The sequence below is a fragment of the Giraffa tippelskirchi genome, chromosome 7 (assembly GCF_054371585.1).
Source record: "Giraffa tippelskirchi isolate mGirTip1 chromosome 7, T2T-mGirTip1v1.2.pri, whole genome shotgun sequence".
NCBI lineage: Eukaryota > Metazoa > Chordata > Mammalia > Artiodactyla > Giraffidae > Giraffa > Giraffa tippelskirchi.
In genome coordinates this window covers 110145016-110166652 of record NC_137281.1, presented here as the reverse complement: position 1 = coordinate 110166652, position 21637 = coordinate 110145016, and the positions used below count along the sequence as shown (strand labels likewise).

The window sequence follows — 21637 nt, the reverse complement described above, 5'->3', positions numbered from 1 at the left end:
TGCAACTCCTGCATCTCTTGCATTGGCAGGCAGATTTTTTACCACTGTGCAACCTGGGAGGCTATACTATAATCATCTATACTTCATTTTTTAAAAATCTCTGGAGTAGTTTGTCTTAACACTACAATACTGACATGTTCAAGGTAACCTGAATATCAAGACCTCAGAGATTTCATTATTAAACAAAGAAAAGAAAAGAAAATCTAATTCCTAAAACAAAGTAGATGATAACAAGATAGGAAAAAAACAAGGAGGTCAAGGGGGTTAGCTGCTGGGAGTGAACTATGGCCACAGTGCCCTTCTCACTCACTCTCCAGGGGTGTAAGTGTTACAATCTATTTCTAAATACTAAAATATATACCAAATACGCTGTATCATGACACTAACATATAAAATTAATACTTTCTCTTTGTCAAAATAACTTTATCAAAAAAAGTATATTAAAATAAAGTATTTAATTCCATGTTTCCTATAACATAAAATAAACTTTTACCATTACTTACTGTATTGATGGTTTGGGGGTATATTGTTACTTGTAAGAATTTCACTTTTCAGCTGATCCTAAATAAAAAATTTGAATGATATGAGAATGAAAAAGAAAATGCATACATTCTCAGCACCCCTGACACACACACGCACATAAAATTTGGTTCTAAATCAATATCTTTATTCCCAACTTTGTAATTATTAGTCCATGAGAAAAACACACTGAGCACTATTTACAGATATATTTCTTTAGAATATTACTTCAGTAGATAATTTTTATAAATTCTAAATATCTAGAAACAACATAAGACTGTTCCACTCTGACTTAAAATGTATATCATGTGTACACATACACATTCATAAATTAGGATCTCAATCACTTTCTAGACAAAAGCAAATTAACCATTACAGTATCTTTCTGAGAAACAAAAGACAGAATTTTGGAATTAATTCAGTTCAGAAAATTCAACTAAGTAAATAAACATGACTAAGACTGCTTAGCTTTAAGACATGACTTAGCATGCTTAGTTTTGAATCAATCACTCACTATGATGCATCACTGTAAATGCTTAAAACATATGCTATGGATACATTTTTTAAAATCTGACAGGTATCATCTTTCTTTACAATCCCCTTCAAGTAATCATTCTCATATGAAACTCCACAATGCAACCAGAATGCCATCAAAATGAGAGTGTGAAAAACCATAAATCCAGTTTTAATTTGATAGTATAGATTCTCATCTCACTGTCAAGTGAAAGATGTCACAAAGATCTTCAAAAACAAAAGTGCTATTTTTAAGAGAGAGTCAATTCCAAAAACTGTGTTGCACACTTCTGACTTAGTTACAATTTAAGCAAAAGACCAGTATCTTGTCCTCATTAGAGACCTCGTATGTAAAACAAATCTCAGGAGTATAATCAGCTATTCAGGGGACAAACTGAAATTACCAAGATCTGTTCCCTTGATCCCTGGTAAGACATGCTGCAGTTAACATTCCAGTAGGCACTGAGACTATCAAGTCGTATCAGCTATAAAAGAAAAATTGGAAAAGATCAGGCAACTAACAAATTGAAATTATATATCAATATTAAAAGAATATTCTCATGCTCACGATTCCAAAATCATCCAATCGTCATTTTGAACTTTTAAAGGGAAGAAGATAATGCAAAAGTGGAGGAAAATGTATGTATGTTATTCAGAGACTTTATTATTAATCTGGGCTTCCTTAGTGGCTCAGATGGTAAAAAAATCTGCCTGCAACCCAGGAGACCTGGGTTCGATCTGAGGGTCAGGAAGATCCCCTGGAGAAGGAAATGGCTATTCATGCCAGTATTCTTGCCTGGAGAATTCCATGGACAGAGGAGCCTGGCTACAGGCCATAGGGTCCGAGAGTTGGACATGACTGAGTGACTAACACTTATTAATCTAGCATTTGCTGAATTGTGCTTGCAGGAACACTGTTCCCAAGGGGATTTACTCATTCAATAATCAATATTTATTGAGAATTTGGTATTTAACAGACTCTGTAAGTATTTCAGTGAATAAGAAAGACATGATTCCTCCAAAGAATACAAATGGCTGTTTCAAAGGAAGGGTGAAAGGAAGAGGATTCTATGATCAACAAAGGTGGAGAAAGATACCTACAAAATATCCCTTTGGAAGATTCAAAGTGTTTATTAGCATATTTAAAGTATTGTGAAATTCTGGAGTTTAAAACAAAATAAAATATACCTGTCTAACTATGAACAGCTTTCTGTTTTAGTCAGTAATCTTACTTGACCAGAGAATATTTTTTCAACAAATCTAATATTATCTCAATTATCTAATGCCCCATCAAATACAATTTGGGAAATATTAATTTTATCCAGTTTCTTTATATTCTAGGTGAAGAATCTAAACCTCAGAATAGGTATTTAGAAGGTAACATAGTAAGTAGCTGAGCCAAAACTAAACCCTAAACTTTCAACTCCCGTTCCAATGGTATATTCTGCTCTATCAAGGTTTCTTGAAGAAAACACATTAAATGTTTGTACTTAGGAAAATAACTAGATTAAAAAGTCTGGTCTAATACCTTGTATATAATTTTTTCTGCTTCATTTAATATGCATGGTGTCCAGTGTTTGTTTGCAGTCTAAAACAAACAAAAAAAAGAATAACTGTGAAAAGAAGTATATGTATCACAAAACAGTGCTCTAATAACCGTAACAAAATAACTTAGAAATAACAAGACATCTGGTTAACACTGGCTAATGTGAGTTACCTGTTTTTCACATACATATATTACAAAATCAAAGGAACAGTGAAAAAGAGAATTGAGGAGGTTCTGATTTAATTGAGTTCATTCATCCAGAAAATAATTACTGAGCTATTCTGTGTCTGAGAGTGGGTATGAATAAAAAAAAACAAAGAGCTAGCTAGGCAGTAGTTACATGTGGCTGAGTGGAGCGAGAGGAGGCTAAGGAGAGGCTTTTTAATTTTAATATAAAGGAGAGACTTAAATGTGTTTAAATGGTTAGAAGACAGAGGTGGGCAGGGAAGAAGAGTTGAAGATTTAGGAAAGAAAAGGAAATTGACAGAAATAAGGAAGAAAGGACAAAAGGTAGAAGAGAATGAGAGGAAGTCGGGGAAAGGCTCCTAAGGACACGGGAGAGGATGGGATCCAGTCAGAGGTGGGGAGATTATCTAAGATTTAAGAGTTACTTTGCATTTGAAAAGATGGAAAAAAGGAATGGTACAGATACAGAAAGAGGTGAGTCTCCTATTATTGTTGTTATAATAGTCAGTGTAGTAGTTGAAGCAGAAACTGAGCCAATGTGCCAAATACTTTATTTAAACTATTTAATTAAATCATCACAAAAACACTAAAATACAGGTACTATTGTATCAATGAATGGAGGTTGGATAGAAGGAAACCAACATGGTAACCAGAACAGTAAGGTGTCACAGGTGCTTTGATAAAATATAAAGGGGAGTATTAAAAAAAAAAAGGAATAGTAAATTCTAAGGGTGAAGTAATAAAAAAAAAAATGTGAAAAACAGTAATATCTCAAGGAAATATTAAACCTGAATAGAATCACCAGGCAGTTTAAGGGAAAAGAGTAACAGAGGCAAAGAAAACCGTATGAAAAATCTGAGGGAAGATACAGAGGATCGAACAACAGTCCACACTAAGGAAACTATACATCATCCTATGCCCTAGTACTCCTGTTATCAGTCAATGCAAAGTAAGTCACATGACTATTTTGTGTTTTTCATTTGGTCCGCTAGAAGCTCAATATTAAATACTAACCTTTCTTATGACTAATATTGTTAGTCTCATTTTCCTGGAACAATTATGCCTCTACCTTTAAGAACACAGATTTTGGTTTTTCAAAAGTATTATAGTATTATTTCTTTTTTATTGAAAGCTACTTCAAATTTATTTTGGAGACAAGCAGAGGATAAATAGTGTATTAAACACTAGCTTCCTTGACTCCCTTTCCTTTATTTCTCCAATACCTGTTAATTTTTTTTGATCTTCAACTGATGTATATCTCCACTTCTCTGCATGTATCATTCTTAAGGAGTCCATGGAACAAAGACCTTTTTCTGTTTAACAGACTACTTCTTTTTCCTTTTTCCTTCATATTCTTCCCCTCCTAAGGCCCTCTTCACATAACTAATCAAAAGGCAAAAATATACCCAGTGTGATTTACTGCTCACTGTCCTTAACTTTAAAACATGTTTCCTACCACTTAGTTATCCATAACTGGAAAAAAAAAAAAAAACTGTCTAACCAGGATATACCCACTCTATATACTAAGGACCTTAAAAGAAAAAACAAACTGCACTGTAATATACTTAATCAAAATAAATTATCTTATGTACATTTCAATATAATAAACTCACATATACATACACATAAACAGATACACATGTACAAGCTATTTGGAAATTATACCGTGGAAAAGAGCTTGACTCTATGGAAATCTATCTTCCCCTAATTTACTACACATTTAAGATACAGCTTTTAAGACTTTCAAAACACTTGTTCTTAATATTTTTATATTTGTTAAATTCAAAGATAAATCAAAATAATTAGAGAATATAATAAAAGTATCACTACAAATTGTAAATTTCTACAAAAGCTGTAGAAAGGTTACACACAAAAATAAAACAGCTATTTGCAGCAATAACTGATTTTAGGAAATTCACCCTGAGAATAACATTACAGATTCCACAGAAATTTTAAATAAGGTCAACTTTACCAATAGACTAAGTTCTCCCAGTGTGACACCAAATGAAAGAGGCCGCTTTGGATCTGATACCTGTCAAAGGAAAAAAGTGACATTAAAATACACTCATAGTGAGGGTAAATCCATTTTACACTCTACAACAGGCAATATAGGACAATGAATTTACAGGTAAGTTACACAACACAAATGGATTTGTGGAGAAGAAAGGGAAGGAAGACACTAACATGGCTGAGATTTTCCATATTTTGTAGGCATGACACTAACATGATACTTTCCCAGTGGAACTATTTTTTTTTACTAGACGTGAGAACACTCACTAACTAGGACTAAACAAATTCTTGTCCAGATACTTTAAAAGAGACAGTCTCTTTATGTATACCACTAAAGATGTTCTCCATAGATAAACAAAACAAGGAGTTGCAGATAAAACAGTGCCACTAAATTATTCTTAAAAGATTTTCACATGTAGAAATGTCAACTGTCTCTCTACACCCTTAATTTCCAATAAAACTTTAAAAAAACAGTTTGTTAGAAGATGCTCAAGAGCCTTAATATTTAATTTCCTCAATGCATTAACCCAAAATCTGCCATTAAACTGATCCATTTCTCATCTTCAATATCTAAGTTTTATACACAGTGCTTAAACTGTGCCATTGTGTGTACGATGACTTTGTTTTTTACATCTCAGAGATGTACAAAAATTAGTGTTTTTTGGGTCACAAAAGAAAACAGGGAAACTAGAGACAAGAAAAATCATATAATGTTCTAAATCATCCATCAGGGACTTGAGTCACATACACCCTTCTTAAATAGGAAAACCATGATCTGGTGTAGCTGTAAAGCATGAGCTTTGTGAGCTTTGTTTTTAATATCAGATATATCACGGTTTGTGGCAAAATACATTTCCTTCATGCCCATATTCATCTTTTTAGGCCTATAGATATCAAGCTCAAAATAACTTGCAGCTATTTCAGAAGGAACTTTAATAAAACACAACTCCTCAGCTGCTAATGCACTACCCATAAATTACTGCTCTCATACAATGAGTATCTTTATGATAAATTATACTCCCCCTACCCTCATTTCTTATCGAGTGCAGCACTTTCACAGCATCACCTTTGAGGATCTGAAATAGCTCAACTGGAATTCCATCACCTCCACTAGCTTTGTTCGTAGTGATGCTTTCTAAGGCCCACTTGACTTCACATCCCAGGATGTCTGGCTCTAGGTGAGTGATCACACCATCGTGAATATCTGGGTCGTGAAGATCTTTTTTGTACAGTTCTTCTGTGTATTCTTGCCACCTCTTCTTAATATCTTCTGCTTCTGTTAGGTCCATACCATTTCTGTCCTTTATTGAGCCTATCTTTGCATGAAATGTTCCTTTGATATCTCTAATTTTCTTGAAGAGATCTCTAGTCTTTCCCAATCTGTTGTTTTCCTCTATTTCTTTGCACTGATCGCTGAGGAAGGCTTTCTTATCTCTCCTTGCTATTCTTTGGAACTCTGCATTCAGATGGGAATATCTTTCCTTTTCTCCTTTGCTTTTCACGTCTCTTCTCTTCCCAGCTATCTCTAAGGCCTCCTCAGACAGCCATTTTGCTTTTTTGCATTTCTTTTCCATGGGGATTGTCTTGATCCCTGTCTTCTGTACAAGGTCACGAACCTCTGTCCATAGTTCATCAGGCACTCTGTCTATCAGATCTAGTCCCTTAAATCTATTTCTCACTTCTACTGTATAATCATAAGGGATTTGATCTAGGTCATACCTGATGGTCTAGTGGTTTTCCCTACTTTCTTCAACTTAAGTCTGAATTTGGCAATAAGGAGTTCATGATCTGAGCCACAGTCTGCTCCCGGTCTTGTTTTTGCTGACTGTATAGTGGTTCTCCATCTTTGGCTGCAAAGAATATAATCAATCTGATTTTGGTGTTGACCATCTGGTGATGTCCACGTGTAGAGTCTTCTCTTGTGTTGTTGGAAGAGGGTGTTTGCTATGACCAGTGCGTTCTCTTGGCAAAACTCTATTAGCCTTTGCCCTGCTTCATTCTGTACTCCAAGGCCAAATTTGCCTGTTACGCCAGGTGTTTCTTAACTTCCTTCTTTTGCATTCCAGTCCCCTATAATGAAAAGGACATCTTTTTTGGGTGTTAGTTCTAGAAGGTCTTGTAGGTCTTCATAGAACCATTCAACTTCAGCTTCTTCGGCGTTACTGGTTCGGGCATAGACTTGGATTACTGAATGGTTTGCCTTAGAAACGAACAGAGATCATTCTATGGTCTTTGAGATTGTATCCAAGCACTGCCTTTCAGACTCTTTTGTTGACCATGATGGCTACTCCATTTCTTCTAAGGGATTCTTGCCCACAGTAGTAGATATAATGGTCATCAGCAAATTTGGAAAACTCAGCAGTGGCCACAGGACTGGAAAAGGTCAGTTTTCGTTCCAATCCCAAAGAAAGGCAATGCCAAAGAATGTTCAAACTACCGCACAATTGTACTCATCTCACATGCTAGTAAAGTAATGCTCAAAATTCTCCAAGCCAGGCTTCAGCAATACGTGAACCATGAACTTCCAGATGCTCAAGCTGGTTTTAGAAAAGGCAGAGGAACTAGAGATCAAATTGCCAACATCCGCTGGATCATCGAAAAAGCAAGAGAGTTCCATAAAAACATCTATTTCTGCTTTACTGACTATGCCAAAGCCTTTGACTGTGTAGATCACAATAAACTGTGGAAAATTCTGAAAGAGATGGGAATACCAGACCATCTGACCTGTCTCTTGAGAAACCTGTATGCAGGTCAGGAAGCAACAGTTAGAACTGGACATGGAACAACAGACTGGTTCCAAATAGGAAAAGGAGTACGTCAAGGCTGTATATTGTCACCCTGCTTATTTAACTTATATGCAGAGTACATCATGAGAAATGCTGGGCTGGAAGAAACACAAGCTGGAATCAAGATTGCCGGGAGAAATATCAATAACCTCAGATATGCAGATGACACCACCCTTATGGCAGAAAGTGAAGAAGAACTAAAGAGCCTCTTGATGAAAGTGAAAGAGGAGAGTGAAACAGTTGGCTTAAAGCTCAACGTTCAGAAAACTAAGATCATGGCATCTGGTCCCATCACTTCATGGCAAATAGACAGGGAAACAGTGGAAACAGTGTCAGACTTTATTTTTTTGGGCTCCAAAATCACTGCAGATGGTGATTGCAGCCATGAAATTAAAAGACACTTACTCCTTGGACGGAAGGTTATGGCCAACCTAGATAGCATATTTAAAAGCAGAGACATTACTTTGCCAACAAAAGTCCATCTAGTCAAGGCTATGGTTTTTCCAGTGGTCATGTATGGATGTGAGAGTTGGACGGTAAAGAAAGCTGAGCGCCGCAGAATTGATGCTTTTGAAGTGTGGTGTTGGAGAAGACTCTTGAGAGTCCCTTGGACTGCAAGGAGATCCAATCAATCCATCCTAAAGGAGATCAATCCCGGGTGTTCATTGGAAGGACTGATGTTGAAGCTGAAACTCCAATATTTTGGCCACCTCATGCAAAGAGTTGACTCATTGGAAAAGACCCTAATGCTGGGTAGGATTGGGGGCAGGAGGAGAAGGGGACGACAGAGGATGAGATGGTTGGATGGCATCACTGACTCGATGGACATGGGTTTGGGTAGACTCCCGGAGTTGGTGATGGACAGAGAGGCCTGGCGTGCTGCAATTCATGGGGTTGCAAAGAGTCCGACACGACTGAGCGACTGAACTGAACTGACCCCTCATTTCTATATTTTTAACTATCCTCCCACACACAATAATTAAGGTAATCACACTGAAAGAGGCAAGATACAAGGAAGATCCCTTTGTGCTTTTAATTTTTTCTGTAGATTATTTTAATATATTTTGTCACTGACACCAACTTAAATGTAATTGATATTACTTGTCCCACTCCTGTGCATCTCTGTATTTTTTTCATTAAAGAAAGAAATAACGTACCTTTCAAATTGTACTTGTTCAGCAGAAAAGCTTAGTTTAAGTTTAAACTGAAAGTGGGAGGGTCAAGAGGGAGGGGACATAGGTATACCTATGGCTGATTCATGTTGATGTCTGGCAGAAACCAACACAATACTGTAAAGCAATTATCCTTCAATTAAAAATAAAAAACTTTTTAAAAGCTGAGATTATTATTCATCAACATACCACTGTCTTTAAGAATAATTCTTTTCCTTCTATGACAAGCTGAGTTCTAAGTTTGTTTTAAACAAGGCAATTTATGAGTTAGGCTTTTTAGACATTTGTTGGTAAAATTCTGTCTACTGGACTTTCCAGGTGCCTCAGCAGTAAAGAATCCACCTGCCAATGCAGGAGACGTGAGTTTGATCCCTGATCCACGAAGATCCCACACGCTACTGAGCAACTAAGCCTGTGTGCCACAACTACTGAGCCTGTGCTCTAGAGCCAGGAGCCGCAACTACTGAGCCCATGTGCTGCAACTACTGAAGCCTGCACACCCCAGAGCCCATGCTCCACAACAAGAGATGCCACTGCAATGAGAAGCCCAAGCACGCAACTAGAGAGTAGCCTCTGCTCACCACAACTAGAGAAAAGCACACACAGCAATGAAGACTCAACACAGCCAAAAACAAAAAAATTTCAGTCTAATGATGTGCTAGGTTTTTCAGACATTTGTTAGCAAAATTCAGTCTAATGACTATAGAAAACCAAAACATAAAGTTGGTATAAGACGGAGACGGTATATCTTGAAAAACTACAAGTGTATCTTACTGAATATGAAGTGAAAAAAGGGGCTTATCAGGAAAGTAAAATAAATTCTCTATATGGCAGTATGACTTTAAATGTAATCCAAACTTAAAGCAAACTAAAAACAAAAAAGAAAGCAAACTCATTTTTGGAAAAGATGAAAAAGCATTTCCAATTCATTAGGTAAATGAAAAAATTCAAGGCTTTTCATTTATGCTTCAAACTTTAAGACAAAGCAATGCATATTAATTTCAAAATATCGGTTATGTTTTAATTAAAATTAATCAATCAAATAGTTCTTAATCAACTGATGTTAAGCTTTTAGTTATCAGTAAAGTGGTTTCTAAACATTGCTCCACGTGTGTGTGAGTAGCTGTGTGTGCTAAAATCCTATGTGGTAGAACGTAAAGTACATGAGACTAGCAGCCAAGTGACCTGGGTTTTAGTCCTCTTTCTACCAACCACCATTGTAACTAATTACTTCATTACCTCTGGGAACCAATTTTTTTGTCTTTGTCAAAAAAAAAAAATTAGTTCCTAAAGCTTTATTAGTCTAAGTCTTTAAACAAAATTCAAAATAAATAATAAAGGAAAATCCAAAAATCTCTTAAATTTGCTTTAGAAAGAAACATATGGTGTTTTATGATATATTTATACATTTAATGAAAAAAGCTTAATGCTAGTAAGGAGATATGGTAGTGTACTAATCAGGAAAACCTTAATCTTGGATTTAAAACTGCCATGTATGGGCAAATCAGTAATTAGTAATAATTAATGTCATAAAACACACAATTAATAACTCAGACCAAGTAAACTACTTACATCATCTTCATATTTAATGTGAATGTCTGTGATTTTTACTTGTACGTTTTTAATTACTTGAGTTGCCAATTTTTCTAAAAATGTATCCTTTTTGGCTTCTTTTGGTTTATCTATAAAAAATAGAAAAATACAAGTTCAAGAGTTGAAATTATCACATAATTCATAATCAATGATCGAAGGATAGCTAAAGTACTACTCAACGGAATTACAACCTATTCCTTGCTTTATTTCAGATTTTAATATGCATTTCCAACTTAAAACTTATTTTTCAGCCACTATACCAACAGAGAAACCCCTAAAACTTATTTTGAAGTTACATCATAATATAACATTTATGTTACCTTTGAAGACAGAAATCAAGTGGCAATGTGTATAAGTAACACATGGCATAAAAACCACTTTTACCTACCTTTTGAGCGATCAAGACCTTTAAAAGGTTTCTTAAAATGTTTTTTGTGCTTTTTACGTTTACGTCCTTCTCAGTGGAAGCATTTTAGTGAGAAAAGGATAAAATTCAAGTTAGCAGACTAGAGGACAGAAAAGAAAACAAGAGACTTCTTCCTGACAGCAAATTCTGGTACAATTCACCTTACTTTATTCTAAACTGACCTGTTACTTCAATACAGGCAGAAATTCACAAAACTTTTTTAGTCTAGAATAACCTTCTGTAATAAAGAAAATAACTTGGCAGGTGCAATTATACAAAAATTGAGTAAAATATCTGTACACAGTGCCCATTAGAATATTTATGACTGCTTATAATATAAACTTTAATTTTTAATTTCAACGTTGCCAAAATATTGGAAATGTAATAATGACAGAACATGTATGGTAGGAACACAAATGAAATGAAAGGGTAGGATGCTGACAGATGACTTCCTCTGAATGATACACCTCACAAAAACAGGATTCTTTACAGTCTTGAGGATATAAGAAAACAAAAAGGGCAAAAAGAAAAATATACACAAAATTTTACATTTAGCTTAATAATTCCTTTAGCAACTCTTTTATTTGGCACTGCCTTGTTTCATGGGATTAACCCAAACCTATCTTACCCAACTTATAAATCTTTACATTCAACTGCCTACTACACATCAAATCCAGTCCTCACTCTTGGGGCAGCCTCTGTAAGGTCTCTCCTGCCTCCAATCTCCACTCTTCTCTGATCTAACCTCCTCCGACCTAATACTACCAGATTCACATCTTCTAAAATACTATTCACAGCCTGCTAATCCCTGCTCAAAATTCTTTTAAAGGCTCTTTGTAGCCTGCCAAATAAAATGAGAAAGTGTGTGCATGACACAGAAATCCTTTCATGATCCATCCCTATCTCCCTGTCCTGTTCTATCTTCTGCCACTCATCCTTGCACTGGACACTTCAAGAAGACTACTGCTACTTTCCAAAACAAGCTATAACTTAAAAAAAAAAAAAAGAAAAACCTTTTTATTTTGTCCTGGGGTATAGCTGATTAACAATGTTGTGATTGTTTCAGGTGAACAGAGAAGGGACTCAGCCATACATACACATGTGTCCATTCTCCCCTAAATTCCCCTCCCATCCTGGATGCCATATAACACTAAGCAGAGTTTCATGTGTACAAGCTATAACTTTCTAATGCCTTAATGCCTCTACACATAGTAGATTCCCTGAACTTAGGAGGCTTTCAAATCTCAGGTCCAGCACTACTGCTTGTGTAATGCCTTCTTCAACTCTTTCAAGAATCTCCAAGGCCATCCAGCCTGGTACCTTATGCAGACTTCCACTAAGCAATGAATATACTGTATTTGAAGTATCTGCACAACTGTTTTGTTTCTAGTCAGGAGGAGTCCTTCACTAGGACAAGAATTATCATAGTATCTAGGCACAAAGCACATGATATGTATTTGTTCAACTGAATCAAAAGTATCTACATCTGGACATTAAAATAAAATACACAAGCTCAATTAATGTTATAGAGAATATACTGATATTTAGCTTGAAATTTTAAATTTGTTCTTCCTTGATATTTTAAAGAAAATTATCCTGCCACTACAAGAACTAAGAATCAAATTATCAAGTCCTGGATTTTAAGCATAAGACCCTAAGTTTCAAGAAGAAAATATTTACTAAACCTGTAACAAAATCAGGACTTTGCAATTACCACGAGTTCTTGTCACAGTGATGGTTCCCTAAATCTTTTTCATTTACAAATTAAACATTCAGCAAAGTTCTCAGAGAAACACTATTTGACAAGAAATAGCTAAGAAAGCCAGAGAAGCCCTGAAAACCATCCCACTTAGGTAGAAAGTTTTTGGAAACAGGATTCAGCTGCCTGGGTTTAAAGTCTAGAATAACTTACTCTTCTCGTCTGACCTTCTATCATCCTTCTGGTTTCACATTTGTCCTAGCACATTGTTCTGTCTTTGATTTCAATGTTAGATGCACCATGTTTCAAATGGTTTTTCAAAATCTAATCTGAGTATTACAGAGTCTTCATTTAATCTGATGGATAATAAGTGTATGATCCCTAGTCACTTGCTAAAGCCTCTTCATCTTTTGGATATGAACATATTTTCATGTAATTATGGATACTACATCAAATTCAACGAGTGATAGTTTCTTAAAGCTGAACCATGGAATCTGAAACTATCAGTGAATTTTTCATCTAAATTAAAGCTGGTCTACCGTGCACTTTAATACAGTCATAATATTTTACCACACTTTGATAATACAGAAATACTGCTTCATTGAATTATACAGATCTTACAAATGTGGAGTCACTTTATTTTTTAATATAAAAAATCACATTGTTAATACCACCAAAAATCTCATCAGAAAAGTCTTTGAGTATGGGAAGCTGTGAAGCTCAAAGTGGCAAATACAAATTCCCCAAAATTGTAATTTTTGTTCAAAAGCTCAAATCTTACTGCTGGTAACAAACACTGTTAGTTCTTTTTTCTCAAAGCTGTGTTGTTGAATGTCTACCAAACACCCAAATCTGAGTAATAATAGTCTGTCAGCCATTCTTTGAAGTAAAATGGCTTTCCATGAAAAAAGCAACTAGTTTCACTGAAAACCCAAACAACTGCACAAGTATTTTCCCTCGAGACAGTTATCCTGCTTCAGTCTACAGAGGAGCAATATGTATGCTTCCTCTTTTGTCACAAAACTACAATGAGACATATACTCGAGAGCTGTAATCTATTAAAATTAAATGGTTTCTATTTCATCAATGATTTTCTTACGTAAAACTGGTGCTTCTTCCATTCTATTTTGTTTTTTCCTGTGAGTGACTGGCAGGGAACAATACAATGGCTACTGGCAGTAGAGTTTGGTGCCACTGCCTTAAATCATGCTAAGGCAGCCAGCAATCTTACACAGCATTGCTTTTGCATCATCAGTACTAATGTCAATACAGTGGGAAAAAAAAATAATGTCTTAGAATTATTATGAAAATAGTTTCGACTTTTCGAAAATCATTGGTACAGAAAAAATTTTAATGAGTAAATATACACTCTCAAAGAATCAGATACAACTAAGCAACTGAACAACAACAAATATACGCTCAGAAACTGAAAAAATGAAAGCATTATAAAGAACACATTAAGTCCTGGGCAACTAAACAAAAGACATCTTCAACAAAATTAACTATTCTCATTTCAGAATCAAATTCTAGGCCAAGTTTAATTTTTGGGGTTTTGTTTTTTTTTTAATTCAGGCTAATACACATTTTTGGAATAAAAAGAAACTCTGAATCATGAAGTTTTACTTTAGAGTGATCTCTGTCTGTTTTGTTTTGTTTTTTAAGCACTGCTGTCCAATGATTTTTTTACATATTTAAATAGGCCACTAGAACTCATTTGTATCCTGGAGGCAGGATGCACCCAGTAAGATCAGAAAACACTGCCCCTGGCAGACTATAGAAAGTTGGTTCAATTATAACCCATAAAATTGGACAGTGAAGCATGAGTTATCTTTTATATTAAACAAAGTGACTCTAAGACAAAGAGTCAGTCACTCTTACTCAAGGAGCAGATTTGTTCAAAGAGAAACTCCTTTCAGGGTAATTTCATTCATGCTATGAAATTCGCCATCCAACTCATGCTTTCATTTGTCATAATGAACCTAAAAATTAAAGAAGTTTCTAGCAGCAAAAGTAATTCTATCATAATGCTTATTGTTGTTTATATCTTGAAATAGAGACGCCACTTGCTTGCCATTTAATCAAAACAAATTTTAAGTATGACTAAGTTAATATAACAAGTTCCTGAAAAGTTATAGAAAATAAAGTTAAATAAAATTACTGCTTAAAATATTAGAAATTATTATTATTTTAATGTGCTTGGTAAACTTCCAAAGATATAAAAAAATCCTACTGTAAATCCTAAAGCAGTCAGCCTTCAAATCTGCCTTTTTTGTGAGGCTGTCCATGACAGTAGTCTACACGTGCTGCCAAAGCTACTACACAGGTGAAGCAAATCAGGGAGGATAGGAGAAGAAAGTCAGGGAAACATCTTTTACCAAGGTCCTAAATAAAGTCTCACTCAAAAAAAAAAGGTTCCATTTTATTGTTTTTTACAAGTTTGAAAACCACTGTTACAGAAGAGAAGTCGTTTTAATTGAAAAACTACTATACTATAGAACAAAGTAAAAAAGGCAGTCCTGATTTGGAAGTTAACCACAAATCAAACTGTAAACTGCATAAGAGCAGTGGACTGGGTCTGTTTCACCCCATGAACACTGAGCATCCAGCATAGTCTTTCTACTAGAAGACATTAAGCATTTGGTGAGTGAATAAATGGCTACAGAAAGTGGAAGAAAGGAAATGACAGTGAAGGGGAAAAACATGAATTACATTTCCATATTTTCTAAAAGGATGACATGCCATATAAACTCCATTAAAAGCACAAGCATGGATAAGAATATAATTTTGTATGTAGCTCAATATAATTAACCATGCATACCCACCAGGCTTGATGTCCTTGTAAACAAAGTTTTCCAAGCCATATATGAACTCCCCTGAATGTGCGCCTGCATCCGCACGGCAGCAATAACCAAAATGCAAAGCATTTTAAGACATCTTTAATTTCACATGTAAAATATGTCTGAACTTAGTTCAAAGAACTAGACATCATGTAACAGAACAAGTAAAATCCAGTGACACAAAAACAACTTACTTCTACGGAAATATTCTCAAGTGACACCATTTCCATTCTTTTAACACACAAGCTTTGTTTTCATACATTAAAACAAAAACTCTTAATAATTAAAATTATAACAATTAAAATTTCAAGTTAAGCAAAACAGACAAACATCAATTATGGCTAATGTCTCATTGATTTACCCAATTTTCAAAGACAGCAAAAATCTGCTATTTTGGTTCCCTTTCTGCCCACAATTTGTTCATTTTCAGAATGAAACATTGCTGCAATATTTATGCTAATTTTAGGGTTAGCTGAAATGAATTCATCTTATTTTAGTATCATGTTCCCTTCAAGATACACTGTCTGAATCCTTTCTATTCATTCTTGTTAGTGATGGTTAGGTAGCACCATCTCCCATTTTGCTCCCCAAATCTAGCTTAGATACCACTACCTAAAACACAGCCATAATCACATCACTCTCCAGATTTTTTTTTTTTTCACTCTCCAGATTTTTAAAGAAAAAGTAACTTACTGACTTTCTCACTGACTATCAATCAAAGTCCATTATAACGCAGAGGCAAGAGCCAGACTGAGTTCAAATTCTAGCTCTATCATTTTCTAACAGCATAACCTAGAACAAGCTATTTAACTTCCAGCTTTCTCAACTATAAAATGGTAACAATAAAAGCCTTTATATCATAGAATTATGACTATTAAATGAGTCAGCTGATATTAACCACTTTTAAGAGTGACCTGCAAATGGTAAATTCTCAATAAATGTTAGCTGCTATCATTATTATCATCACCATCGCGGTATTCAAATTTCTCAAAACTGATATAAACTTAGCTTTCCAACTCCTCTCCAGGTACACTATCAAAGTCCCAAATTCTTAGCAGCTCCCCATACATGCTGTACACTTTTTCATTTCACTATCGCCTTAACCTAGAATGCCCTCTCTCCCTTTTGCATACTCAGCTGAAATACAGACCTTCAGAGTGTCCGCCCAGATCTCTGACTGAACATGATAAGCCCTTTATGAACTTCTGTAATACTCTATCTCTCATTAATGAGACTGAACACCCTCTCCTATCTATTAATATACATGAGGTCTCTGACAGCAGGCTACAGGAATTTTCTAATTTTTGTGTTTCCAACAATGTGTTGAACAGACTGGCAGCAGACTTCTCAAAAGTACCTGGAAGTTAAAAGATTTTTACCCTTAAAATTCCAATTTTAAACTCAATATTCTATCCCCAGCCAAATCAAACAAGTGTGGAAGTAAATTACAAAACTTTCAGACTTGAAAGGATCTTAAAAATTATATCCAGTGCATCCTTTCTTAAAAGCTATCAGAAATGCTTCAGCTAAACAAAGGAAGAAACTAAGAACAAAAGGCAAGGGACTCAACGAATTAAAAACAGAAGAGCAGTGAAGATCAGTTCTAGGATGACAATTATACAGCAGAACTAAAACAAACAAACAAAAAACACAACAAAAAAAACTGCTCTTCAAGAGGGAAAGGGGGACAGGTAGAGGACAACAGATGTGTTTGGGCAATTGGAAAATAACACTGATAGCCATATGATTGACAGATTTCACGTAGCACACAGAAGAATTTAAGGTAAATTTAAATAGAAGGAAAGAAGCATTTACAAACTTAAGAAAGAAAAACAAAAGGCTGGTGCAGAGGAAATATAGTCACAGTATATTATCTGACCCATCCAGTGAACAGTAATTATTTTGTCATAGTAATGTAAACTTTGACTCATAATTGGCCAAAATTTATGATACGGCCGTATTATGAGAAGATAGAAAGAGGAATTAAGGATGAAGGAAGATGGTAAGAGAGGTAAATTCTTTGACTACTGTCACAGGAAATACAAGATAGTGCCTTACATTAATAAATTAGACAACCACAGAATGTTAATATTTCTAAAAGGATGGCTCCCTCTAAGGAGTGAGTCGAAAGAGTAGAGAAGGGTGAAACAAGAAACTGACACTTTTCATAAATCTTTTTGGAAAAAATATTTGATTTCAGAGTTAACGTTAACTCTAAAATTTTAAGAGTTTTTGATAAATTAATATTTTAAAATATAGAATCTATATAGCATATGAAAATCTTTTGACTTTACTAGGAATTTAATATTACCCTTTACAATAGCCTTTCCAAGAAAATAAATTTACTACAATAAAATAAAAGAAGAAAAATATCAAGAAGCTTATTTTGACAGTTAAGCAAGCTCTCTAGAAATGAACTTATATTTCAATTTTCTTTTTTTCCCACATAATAGTGGGCAGGCACTCTATTTTATCAAATGAAACAAACTGAGTAAAAGTACGTCTTTAAAGCAGATCAGACTAAAGATTCTATTTTCATTTTTATCAACTGCTGCTTATAGTTAGATCATTTCCTCTCCTTACCTCTGAGTCTCCATTCATAAGCAATCGTGCTTTTGTGCTTTCAAAATCAAGAAATAAGTGGGAAAATAATAAGTATAAAAAATAAAATCTAGTAATAAAGTCTAATCAAAAATAAAGTCTAGTCAAAACTGTTAATTAAAAATGGTGAAATGGAAAGCACATAAAGGCCAGGGTTTAATCATTCACATGAACAACATTATATGAAGATAGGGTCTATATTCATATGAACTAGAGAAAGTACTTATATGCAGTCATAATGACTAAATGTATTTCTTAATAATTGAGAAAAAAATCTTTATCAACGTATTTCCCAACTTCTGAATTTATCTCTTTTATACTTAGAGCATTTTGTTGACAAACCTAATATAATAATGTTAATGAAACTGAGTTTCAATTTCTGTATCTTAGTTCTATCCTAACAAAAACTAAACTTATCATCCAAGAAGCTACAATATAATGATTATTTATAAGCCTAACAGCCCCATTTACACAAGCTTAGTACTACAGATGTTGATCTTCTAAAGATTTATCAAATCATCCTTAACAGTCTCTCTGCCAGACCCAAAAATAAGTTTCCTAAGTATTAACAACCCAGTAGTCAAAATTTACAAGCACTTAATAGAAAATGTATAGCAGGTTATCATTTTGCTGATTATGCTGTCAACTACTAAAATGGAGAGAATATATACTTTGCTTTCTCTTATAGTTCACTGGAAACACTAAAATATTTTGAAAGCAATCACAGTTATTTCTATTCCAAAAAAAAGAAAAAAATGAGTTTGGGGTTTGTTTCTCAAGAGGGAAGATATAACTTAATTATATATATTATAAATTAAAAGTATATAATTACATGTAACAGCAATATATCCAAGCATATATAAATATACCGATGACTACATATAATTATATGTATGTGAATTAACAAGCAGATTTAATCTGATTTAAGAAAGAAATTAATTCTAGTGCTCTCTAAGCCTTTTTCCTCATTTTAATAAAACTATTTCTGATTAACCAATATTGAATAAAAAGAAATATTCACACTGAATTGGCATAAAACAAAACCATGACCACTTTGCTTTGTTTGGCACATAAAAGTGACAGAAATTAAGAAAATTGTTTTCATGGAAATACAGATCCTTAAGTTTCAGTAGAAACATAAGATATGGTTAAATATGAAAAGGGAAAGGAAAAAAATGTTTAGACTTTAAAAAAATTTTCTACCATTAAAACAGCCTCTGTATCTGAAATATTTTAGTACTTTTCTGTAAAAGAATCAGTAGTTCTGAATAAGAGAAAAACACTCACGGAAAAAGGAATTAGAATCATTGACAAAGAATTTTAATAAACAAGCTATTTTTAAGAGAGATTTCTCTCTTGATTTAATTAAATATCAGCCGCTTAAGCATCTTATTATAATATCTAAATATAATTTCTATCATTTCTAACATTGGCCATATCTTTTAAGAGAGACCAAAGAGAAATGCCCTAGGCATTTCTAGTACCACCTTCTTCCATCATAGAAATACATAAACATGCTACCAAATGATGCAAAAATGATGTAAAATGCTATTAATTCTCATACCCCAATTGGCACTCAGAGTATGATTTGACTTGAAAAAGAAAAACAAACTTGGAAAGGCTTGGAAATGCCTTCAACTCACTATCCTACAGATTACTCTGTCTTATCCTATCCTTATTCTTGCTCCATAAACCAAATTAAAATAGTCACCAGATTTATTTTTAGATAAAAACAAAATATTAAAACTTAAGATGTTAAAATGTTGAAATCTGAAAAACCAATTTTTAAAAAATATCCTATATAATATGAAAAGATATAGCAAGGAAAAGAATTACAGCACCATTTCCTCTAAACATTACTTCACTATATTAATATGGTGAACTTTATTATCTTTCAACAACACAGGTGAAAATGCAGACAAGAAACCATTAACCTTTGGCAAAAACAAACAGGACTACAAGAACTCAAAGAATTTGGGAAGTCTCCATAAAGTAGCATAGCAGAAATGACTGGTTAAGAAAAGTAAGAAAATTTAACTGGCAGTGAGATAAAATAATCACAAAGGCAATGATTCCTAAACGTGAGTCATTAAAATCATTACAATCAATATTATGAGTTATGATATTAAAAGAAGATTCTTTGGAACAATAGCTTATGAAGGCTTATGAAAGAATCCTCTTTACAGAGTATTAAATGTATCTAAAACATAGGTGTATGTACATTTATCTAAAACATAAACATATTGTACCTTTCTCTGCTGCTTTTTGAAGGGCTTCTTCAATTCTGGATAACTCTCTCTGTTTAATATCTTGCAAGGATTTTTCTTCCTTTTCAGCATCATATTTAATACCTAAAATATACATATAGTTAATTCACACATTAAGAAAGGCAGTAATAAATAAATAAGAAAAGTTCAGCCTCATTATAATACTGTGTGTAACAGGTAATTTTTATAAGCAAAAAACATTTATATTCTTTAGACTGGGTTTACAAAAAGTTTACATAAATGATTCCTATCTACTTACAAAGTTCACATCAAAAGGAAAAGGAAGGAAGGAAAGGAATTAAATGGAGAAAGAATACAGGAAAAAGGATGATTGGGGAAAAGGGTGAGTTGGAAGGTAAAAGGGAAAAACAAAGAGAAGGCAGAAAATACATCAAAAAATTTCCAGTTATTATATCTGAGTGGTAAAATTTTGAGTAACTACAAAAAACATGTAATATCCCATATCAGCTGGTATCAATGTAAGATTGATTTAAAAAAAGACTTTGAGAAAGGAATTCAGGAATATGTATCAACAATCATAAAATACATAAAATCATATCCTTTTAATTTAGTAATCTCATTTCTGATCATGTACCTAAGGAAAAAACACAAAATGAGAAAGATATCTATAAGAAGGATGAGTTTATCATGTTCACTGTAACAGCAAAAACCAGTTGGCAGTCCATAATAAAATATCACATAGCTTTTCAAAATTGTCACTATCACCATGGAAACTGTGGTTTTCATATTTCATCAAAAATAACCCTTTTGCACTGCTGGTGGGAATGTAAACTGGTACAGCCACTATGGAAGACACTATGGAGATGCCTCAAAAAAACTGGGAGTAGAACTACAATATAACCCAGCAGTCCCACTACTTGGCATATACCCTGAGGAAACCAAAATTGAAAAATGCTCATGTACCCCAGTGTTCACTACAGCACTATTTAGCTAGGACAGGGAAGCAACCTAGATGTCCATCATCAGATGAATGGATAAAGAAGCTATGGTACATAAATACAGTGGACTGTTGCTCAGCCATAAAAAGGAACACATTTGAGTTAGTTCTAATGAGATGGATGAACCTAGAGCCTATTATACAGAGGGAAGTTAAGCCAGAAAGAGAAAAACAAATACCTTATATTAATACATATATATGGAATCTAGAAAGACGGTACTGATGAACCTATTTTTCAGAGCAACAATAGATATGCAGACACAGAGAACAGACCTATAGACATGGGTGGGGGAAAGCACAGGGAGGGATGAACGGAGAGAGTAACATGGAAGCAGATACACTACCATGTGTAAAACAGATAACCAATGGGAATTTGCTGTGTGACTCAGGGAACTCAAACCAGCACTCTGTAACAACCTAGAGGGGTGGGAGGTGGGAGAGAGGTTAAAAAGGGAGAGGACACATGTATTCCTATGGCTGACTCATGCTGATGTATGGCAGCGGCCAACACAATATTATGATGCAATTTTCCTTCAATTAAAAA

The 21637-nt window shown here is 34.2% G+C and overlaps 1 protein-coding gene across 4 annotated transcripts in view; it reads right to left on the bottom strand.

Moving 5' to 3' along the window:
- VPS13C (vacuolar protein sorting 13 homolog C) overlaps nucleotides 1–21637 on the bottom strand; it is a 173226-nt gene that overhangs the window by 132651 nt on the left and 18938 nt on the right. For 2 of the 4 annotated variants that reach the window (XM_081507564.1, XM_081507566.1), the window contains exons 5-12: nucleotides 20118–20219; nucleotides 15253–15315; nucleotides 10714–10779; nucleotides 10305–10414; nucleotides 4737–4796; nucleotides 2561–2620; nucleotides 1437–1517; nucleotides 504–561 (exon numbers count right to left, since the gene is read on the bottom strand). In XM_081507564.1, coding sequence (XP_081363690.1) covers nucleotides 504–561; nucleotides 1437–1517; nucleotides 2561–2620; nucleotides 4737–4796; nucleotides 10305–10414; nucleotides 10714–10779; nucleotides 15253–15315; nucleotides 20118–20219 — 600 coding nt within the window. The remainder of the gene's footprint in view (nucleotides 1–503; nucleotides 562–1436; nucleotides 1518–2560; nucleotides 2621–4736; nucleotides 4797–10304; nucleotides 10415–10713; nucleotides 10780–15252; nucleotides 15316–20117; nucleotides 20220–21637) is intronic. The other 2 variants (XM_081507565.1, XM_081507567.1) reach the window with 1 other exon arrangement.